The 8906-nt window shown below is 47.0% G+C and overlaps 1 protein-coding gene across 1 annotated transcript in view; it reads right to left on the bottom strand.

The window, feature by feature from the left end:
- Positions 1–216: 216 nt before the first annotated feature.
- LOC307164771 (uncharacterized protein) overlaps positions 217–8906 on the bottom strand; it is a 195658-nt gene continuing 186968 nt past the window's right edge. The window contains exon 8 of the mRNA XM_079881847.1: positions 217–436. Within this exon, the coding sequence (XP_079737973.1) occupies positions 285–436 (152 nt within the window). The 3' untranslated portion in view covers positions 217–284. The remainder of the gene's footprint in view (positions 437–8906) is intronic.

Below are 8906 nucleotides of genomic sequence, written 5' to 3'. Positions count from 1 at the left end.
GAGAAAATCCTAGCTTTAACAATAATGTAAACATTTAGAAATGTTTAAAGTGCTAGAATTGTTAAAATACATATGGAGGGTATTCCTGCGCTCGACATAATAAATCTAATAAAACAATGAGTTAATGTTAAGGAGAAAATGTTGCTGTTTATTCTCAAATTATGTTCTAGGGTGGAAATAAGCCTCCTGAAAATAAACTTACAGTAAATACCAGCATATAAAGCCATTACAAATAAATGAAGATTAATAAATGGCAAAAAATAGTAATATGAGAAATGACACCATTAGGTTTCTGATGTGTGAATATGTGCTTGATCTCGTTCAGCTCTTCTGGATCTGATGTCATAAACCAGAATAATGACAGTAGCCACGCCCACCAGAGCAGAGAGGACCAATCGGATCACAGCTTCAGTAGGACCACAACAGTGGACAGAGTCTGTGGAATAAAAGCATCAAACTGAGGTCAGATCAGTTCATAAACGCTAATATCAGGAACAGGCAGACAAGCTGGAAAACATGAGAGAGAGAAACGATAAATACAAACAAATCTAATCAACAATCTTATTTTTGGTTCTTTTTGGTTTTGGAGGAGTCAGTGTTTATATGATCTATCATATCAAACTATAAAATGATTCAACAATTAATAAATATGAAAATAATTGGTTAAAAACAAGAATATTTGAAGGACATGAGAAATGATCTCTACTCACCAGAGACAGAAACTCTGAAAGCTTTTAATAACAAACTTTCTGAAAGCCTAAACCCTCTCGTACTTTTGATCTGTAGTTGATAATCTCCAGCATGTTCAGTTGTGATGTTTGTGATGGTCAGAGATCCAGTTTGTTTGTCCAGCTTCAGTCTGTCTCTGAATCTCCCAAGATAATCATCATATACAGTGATTCTGTCGGCCTTTACATTAATTTCAGCTATTAAAATATTTTCATCTCCAAACATCCACCGAATCCAATCATAACCTTTCATTTCAGTGAGATCAGAGTTTACAGTGAGTGATTCTCCCTCCGTCACTGATATTTCAACTGTATCAACAAACAGAAACAGAGTTTGTATCTGAGATATTGATATTTAAATTTCAAATGAACAATATCATAACAAAAACCCAGAAAAGAAACAAAATGGTGTTGAGATTTATATTGTTTCATTTGATTAAAAAATTAAATTGTAAAACAAATATTTAACCTACCAAAGACAGCAAGAAAGACACATTTCATCGAAATCAGCCTTCGTTTATAAACTCCAGCATGTTCAGTTGTGATGTTTGTGATGGTCAGAGATCCAGTTTGATTGTTCAGCTTCAGTCTGTCTCTGAATCTCCCATCAAGAACATCATCATATAAAGTGATTCTGTCGTCCTCTTTATTGATTTCAGCTATTAAAGTGTTTTCATCTCCAAACCTCCACTCAATCGGTCTATCACCTTTTATTTCAGTGAGATCAGTGTTTAGAGTGACTGATTCTCCCTCCTTCACTGACACTGACGTCACTGATCCTGATACTAAAAACACACACAAACAGGGTTTGTCAGATTAATACTGTGAAATCACTTAATAATGTTTTACTAAATAATTTAAAATGTCAGTTTGAAATAATATCATAAAACAAACAAAAATAAACAAAATGGTGTATGAATTAATTTAAATTTGTTCATTAAAGTCCGCGTGAACCGGAAGTTGCAAACAACTTTTCTCCAGTGTTGTGACGTATTTCCGAGTGAAAAGGAATATTGAACAGAGGGCAGGGTTTTACTCTAGCGCTCCTCCTCTCCATCTCTGCTCATAACAGACTAACGGTTTGAGGGGAGTGGTTAAGCGTTTCTCAAACCAAGCCGTCAAACCTACGTCATCAGAGAAGGTCCTCCAATGCAGAGGGGAGGGGCATTTTCAGATTTTGATTAAAGATTACGAAGCCAAAACATTTTTTTGTGTGGATTGACTTGCATGGATGAATTGTTCACCACAAAACAATCAATTTAGGCAAACAAAGTAAATATGGTCAATTTTGATTTCATGTGGACTTTAAATAAAGGTGAAACAAATGTTTAACCTCACCATAGGAACCAATAATGATCTTTCTCTTTCTCACACCGTTGATCTGTAGAGAATAATGTCCCATCACTTCAGTGATGTTTATGATGGTCAGAGATGCAGATCGTATGTTCAGCTTCAGTCTGTCTCTGAATCTCCCATCAAGAACATCATCATATACAGCGATTCTGTCGGTCCGTTTATTGATTTCAGCTATTAAAGTGTCTTCATAATATCCACACTTCCACTGAATCACATCATCATCCTTTATTTCAGTAAGATCAGAGCTTAGAATGAATGATTCTCCCTTCATCATATACTTTTCATCTTCATCACCAAACACACCTGAAGAACAGAGTTTTTCTCAGATTAAAGCTTTAAAATCACTTGATGTTGGTTTGATGAAGCTTCACTGAAATACTTTTAATAATTTAAATGTGATGTTAATAATATTCTGCAGCAATACAAAGACAAAAGATGACAAATGAACAAAAACTAAATAAAATGACACTTTTACTTTAATGTTGTAACAAGAACTAGGCTGAATTTACTGTTGCTGTATAAACTTATGATGTGGTTCTTTTGTGTCTTTAGTAGATTTAACAAACTGGTATATCTTCCTCTGAGTCTGCACTTTCGTGACGTAATGCCGCTTTGATTGTCGGGAAGAAGTCTGCCGCGGGCTCGGCAAAAGTGCGCATCAAGGACGCAAATCGACCGCACCCTTCTGAGATCTAAAGATGACAAATGGGACACACTGCGGTCTCACGGACTATAAGTGTTAATGCATGTGACCATCTAGCTCTTTAACATTAACATTATTAGTGAGGTCATAAAAACATGCAATAATTACTACATGAAAGTACCAGGGAAAAAAAAACACATTCACAACTAAAACACAAGATGGCAGCAACAGGGCTTCAGTGCTGACAGGTCTGATTACTAATGAGCCAACGTTTTAGATGAGATCGAAAGGCTATATGTGTTGATGTCTCTGATTGTTAATGGAATGGTGTTCCATTCCTGGGAATCCTAACAGGCGGACTGACTAAAAGCACTTTATGAAATAGGGTAGAAATAGATTTATATATGATACAAAAACTAAATAAAAAGACACTTTTACTTTAATGTTGTAACAAGTTCTAGGTTGAATTTACTGTTGCTGTATAAACTCATGATGTGGTTCTTTTCTGTCTTTAGTAGATTTTTTAAACATTATTGTAGATTAACTAACATTTACGAAATTGAATAAAGACACAGAAAAGAGAAACAGCGTGTGCAAACTGGTATATCCATATATCTTTAGTAGATGTTAGTAAATGTTAGTGCTGTCCTGTAACAGTGAATGTTAATCCTCTATGAATAATTTAACCAGTCATTTATTACATGGAACCAGAACTGAAGCCATAAAAACACATTTAAAAGAAACAAACTGAACAAAACAATCCAAAACATCAACGCTTTCAGTCCTCAAATATGAAAAGACAAACTCTTCAAAACTGCTTCAGTAATAAAATGACAGATGATCTGATGTGAAGCTGCTCTGTAGTGAAATGAAGTGAAACTCCACCAACATCTCATGTAACTGCACATCTATAGGTGTTAATGCATGAACATCTAGCTCTTTATTTCTGATAATTCACACTCTGACCTTTATCACTTTGAGCTCCAGTGCGCCTCAACTTCTTGTCATTTTCAAGCATAGTAAACACTGACCCATGACATGTTAAAAGTGTTAACATATTCTTTGATATTTTCCTATGATTAATATTCATCCACTATGGATTACACCACTGCTGTGACACTCTAAATGCTCACTTTATTCAGAGTAAACACTGCATTAGTGAGACGGTCAAACAAAAACACTGAAACGGTGCAACAGTTTCTCACGTCTCAGACGAGCTGATAAAGACTGTGACCTCAGAACTGACTGAGATAATCTGTTATGAGATACCATTGTGAGCAAATGCTTGGATACAAGGCGGGCAAATAAAGCAATAATTTGAGACCAGAATCCAATTCCAGCTCCAGACGAGCTCCTTATTCTAACAGTGAGCAAAATCAACATGACGTTGCATCAGCGCTCGTACTGAGGGAATATCTCTGATGATATTATTATACTTGCTCCAAACCAAGAGACACTTGATCAGAGACAACATGCAGAGGCTCGTAGACTTTAAACATTTTAAACACTTCATAAAAATGATAATTCAGCCAGCGCACATACCTGTATTTTCTTCCTGTTTTCGGTCAAAGTCCAAAGTAGTCGATTGTCGAGTTCACGCGCGTGATCATAGGTAACTAACTAACTGCGTGAACTCGACAATCGACTACTGTGGACTTCGACCGAAAACAGGAAGAAAATATAGGTATGTGCGCTGGCTGAATTATCATTTGTATTCATATCTTTCACATCTACTGCAGTCAGATTCACTGCGTTCACTCTAAAGGAATCACTCACAATGGCTGGGCACTTGTAATGACACATGAAGGATGTTAAGAGGCTAAAAGCAGGTTTAAAACTTGCCCCATTTAAGTCAACAGGGTGCAAATATTAAAAAGAGGATAACACGGTGTAGGCAACACCGATTTTTGTCGTTGTTCTCTGTACTGACAGCACTCCAAATTTACAAAAAATGAGCTCAATGTTAAAATTGACCGGAGTTCTCCTTTAAGGGTGGAGGGAGACAGCCTTCGCTCCAGCCCTTCTTGCAGGAAGGAAAGCACGGCTCTGATCGAGCAAGATCGGGGGTTCTCCTCGTGAGAGGAGCACCAGTCAACGAACAGGTTCCACTTCAACGCATAGAGGCGCCTCGTAGAGGGGGCTCTAGCGGAAGTGATGGTGTCAACTACCGCAGGGGGTAGGTCACCTAGAACCTCCGCGTCCCGTCCAGGGACCAGACATGGAGTTTCCAGAGGTCTGGATGTGGGTGCCATAGGGTCCCCCGTCTCTGAGAGAGCAGGTCCTCTCTCAGAGGGATGGGCCAGGGAGGGGCTGTCGCGAGGAGCACTAGTTCCGGGAACCAGGTCCGGTTGGGCCAATACGGCGCAACTAGCAAGACCTGCTCCTCGTCCTCCCTGACTTTGCACAAGGTCTGTGCAAGAAGGCTCACTGGGGGAAACACATACTTGCGTAGGCCCTGGGGCCAGCTGTGTGCCAGAGCATCCGTGCCGAGGGTCCCCTCGGTCAGGGAATAGAACAACTGGCAGTGAGACGTGTCCGGGGCGGCAAACAGATCTACCTGTGCGGTCCCGAAGCGCCTGAAAATCAGCTGGACCACCTGGGGATGGAGTCGCCATTCTCCCGGTAGCACCTGCTGCCGTGAAAGCTCGTCGGCTGGACGGTTGATCAGGCCCGGAATGTAAACGGCATGAAGCACCCTCAGATGTTTCTGACTCCAGAGGAGAAGATGGCGGGCGAGTTGTGACATGCGGCGGGAGCGTAGACCACCTTGGCGGTTGATGTACGCAACGGTCGCAGTGCTGTCTGTACGGACAAGTACATGCTTGCCTAGTAGCAGCGTTTTGAAGCGGCTCAGTGCAAGACGTACTGCTAACAACTTGGGGCAGTTGATGTGCCAATGCAGTTGAGGCCCCGTCCACAGACCTGAAGCTGCATGCCCGTTGTACGTGGCCCCCCAGCCGGTGGCAGAGGCATCCGTGGAGACCACAGAGTGCCTGGACACTTGTTCCAGGGGAACACCTGCCCGCAGGAACGAAGGGTCCGACCACAAGCTGAGAGTTTGGCGACAGTGCGGAGTCACTTGGACCCGGCACGAGCCGCTCTGCCACGCCCATCTCGGGACTCGATCGTGGAGCCAGTGTTGGAGCGGCCTCATATGAAGCAATCCGAGCAGCGTAACCGCGGCTGCAGATGCCATATGCTCCAGGAGCCTCTGAAAAAGTTTCAGTGGTGCCGCTGTTCTGCGTCTGAGCGTGCTCACGCAGTTCAACACTGACTGGACACGGGCCTCGGTGAGGCACGCTGTCATGTTGATCGAGTCCAACTCCATACCGAGAAAAGAGATCCTCTGCCCGGGGGTGAGTTTGCTCTTTTCCCAGTTGACCCGAAGCCCTAGGTGGCTGAGGTGACTGAGCACCATGTCCCTGTGTTCGCACAACTGCTCTCTCGACTGGGCCAGAATATGCCAGTCGTCGAAGTAGTTGAGAATGCGAACACCACGCTCGCACATGGGAGCAATGGCCGCCTCCGCGACTTTCATGAAGACGCGGGGCGACAGGGCCAGCCCGAAGGGTAAGACCTTGTACTGATATGCCCGCCCCTCGAACGCAAAGCGAAGAAATGGTCTGTGTCGAGGGAGAATCGAGACATGAAGTATGCGTCCTTCAGGTAGATCGCTGCAAACCAATATTGGGGACGGATGCATTTGAAAATGCGTTTCTGCGTAAGCATCTTGAACGGTAGCCTGTGAAGGGACCGGTTCAGGACGCGCAGGTCCAAGATTGGTCGTAACCCACCACCTTTCTTGGGTACAATGAAGTACGGGCTGTAGAAGCCGGTCTTCATATCGGCTGGAGGGACCGGCTCGATCGCGTCCTTCGCCAGTAGGACTGCAATCTCTGCCCTGAGCACAGGTGCATTGTCCGCCAGAACACGGGTGAACAGAATGCCCTTGAAAGCAGGGGGACGCCGGGCGAACTGAATCGCATAGCCGAGTCTGATGGTACGGATGAGCCAGCGAGACGGGCTGGGAAGCATTAACCAGGCTCCCAGAGACCGAGCAAGCGGGACCAAGGGCACCACAGACGTACCCGGGGTGGGGCAGCGCGGCAGAATGCAGGGACCCGACTCAGACGGCACAGCAGCCCGAAGTGGGGTCTGAGTGTGTGGTGCAACACATACCTGCTTCCGTCGAAGGGCAGAGTGAGTGTGCGGAGGCATCAGTGCGTCCAGGACACAGCCACTGCTGCCTGCTGGCGATGAAAGAGGGGCTCGGGAGTGACAAGGCATGGCGCCGTGGGTCAGTGGCGGAACAAAAAGAAAAGGAAACAAAAGATTCTCCGCCCGGCCCTCCACCGGGGGAAGGAGTGGCGCCTTCGCCATCTCCTGAAGAGCAACTTGATCCACCTCTGGGCCGCCCGTCTCAGGGTCGTTTGCACCGTCGCTTGCCTCCTGGTTTGGCAGCGGCCTGGACGGGCGGGGTCGGCTTCCTACGGCTTGCTCCGCGCTGAGGCCTGGATGGTTGCTGCAGCTGGGGCTTAGCGGGAGCGGAGGATGCCACAGAAGGCCGACCTCGGCGACGAGTAGACGGAGAATCTGCGGCCGGCGGACGGGTGGGAGCAGCAGCGGTCCGCCGGGGCAGGATGTGTCGGATGGCCTCCGTCTGCTTCTGTGCGGCCGAGAACTGCTGGGCAAAGCTCTCGACCGCGTCGCCGAACAAACCAACCTGGGAAAGAGGGGCATCCAGGAACCGATATTTATCGGTGTCCCTCATATCCGCCAGGTTGAGCCAAAGGTGGCGCTCCTGGGCCACCAAGGTGGACATCGCCTGACCGACTGAACGTGCGGTTTCCTTCGTCGCCCGGAGGGCAAGGTCGGTTGCCACACGGAGCTCCCGAAGGAGCTCTGGGTCAGAACCACCCTCGTTCATGTCCATGAGCGCCTGGGCCTGGTGGACCTGCAAGAGCGCCATGGCATGGAGGGCGGAAGCAGCCTGTCCACAGGCCAAGTAAGCCCTCGCCGTTAGACCGGATGAGAACTTACAGGCCTTGGACGGGAGGCGTGGATTACCCCGCCAAGAGGAAGCGGACGCCGGACACAGTTGCATTGCGATGGCCCGCTCCACTGGGGAGATATCCACATACCCCTTAGCTGCCCCGCTGTCGAGGGTGGTGAGGGGGGAGGAGCCACTAGAACGGCTTCGGGCACTATACGGAGCCTTCCACGTCCTAGAAAGCTCCTCATGCACTTCCGGGAAGAAAGGTACAGGGGCGGCGCACTGAGAACCAGCACGGCCCGCCCCGAGAAACCAATCGTCCAACTGAGAAGGTTCGGGACGTGGTGGAGGGTTCCACGCAAGCCCAACCTTCTCGACGGCCCGGGAAAGCATAGCCGCTCATTCTGGATCAGTCTCGGACAACGCTACACGCCCCGAGGGGGGCAACGCAGCCGAGTCGTCATCTCCAGAGGACTGAAGCTCCCCCTCCGATGCTGCGATCGACATCTGGTCGTCAGGAGGAGCCCCAAAGGAAACGGCTGGTCGTTCCGGAGAAGGACCAAGACGTTCACTAAGGGGCTCCCGTGGCAGCAGCGCTTGTGAGGCGTGAGGGGAGGTTGACTCGACGGGGAAGCCCTCACGGTAATCCTCAGATCACCCTGGTCATGCGCCAAAGTAGGTGTATTCTGCGGGCCAGAATAAACACTAGATCGGGGCATAGGCGAGGGGACTGCACCTCCCTTGAGGTAAGCGAGTCTCGATCTTAGCGCTGAGATAGTCATATTCCCGCAATGAGAACATGAACTATCCACAAAAGCTGCCTCAGCGTGTTGTCTTTCCTTCCAAACACGAGAGGCAACTATTGTAGCCATCTGCTGGCGCCAGGGAACGACGGCATCCAGAAACGCACAAGCGGAATGACATCTTGAAAAAGACGCAGGGTCACGCTTGTGTTGCTTTTTTAGTAAAAACAAAAAAGGTTGAAAAATACTCTCTCAGTGCTGAGGCACCCAGGGGTAGCCGCGGTGTGAATGAACACACAAGGAAACGCCCACCGAACCGACACACACACACACTTAAACACAGAACAATAGTGCTGTGAAAACAGCAGTTGTGAGCTGCAATGCTCGCGGCCACCGCTGATCGCGCCGTCACACCAACACTGTAGGCAGAGAGTAGATCTCTT

Source organism: Squalius cephalus, assembly GCF_949319135.1.
Source record: "Squalius cephalus genome assembly, chromosome: 9".
NCBI lineage: Eukaryota > Metazoa > Chordata > Actinopteri > Cypriniformes > Leuciscidae > Squalius > Squalius cephalus.
This window is presented reverse-complemented; position numbering and strand designations above follow the sequence as displayed.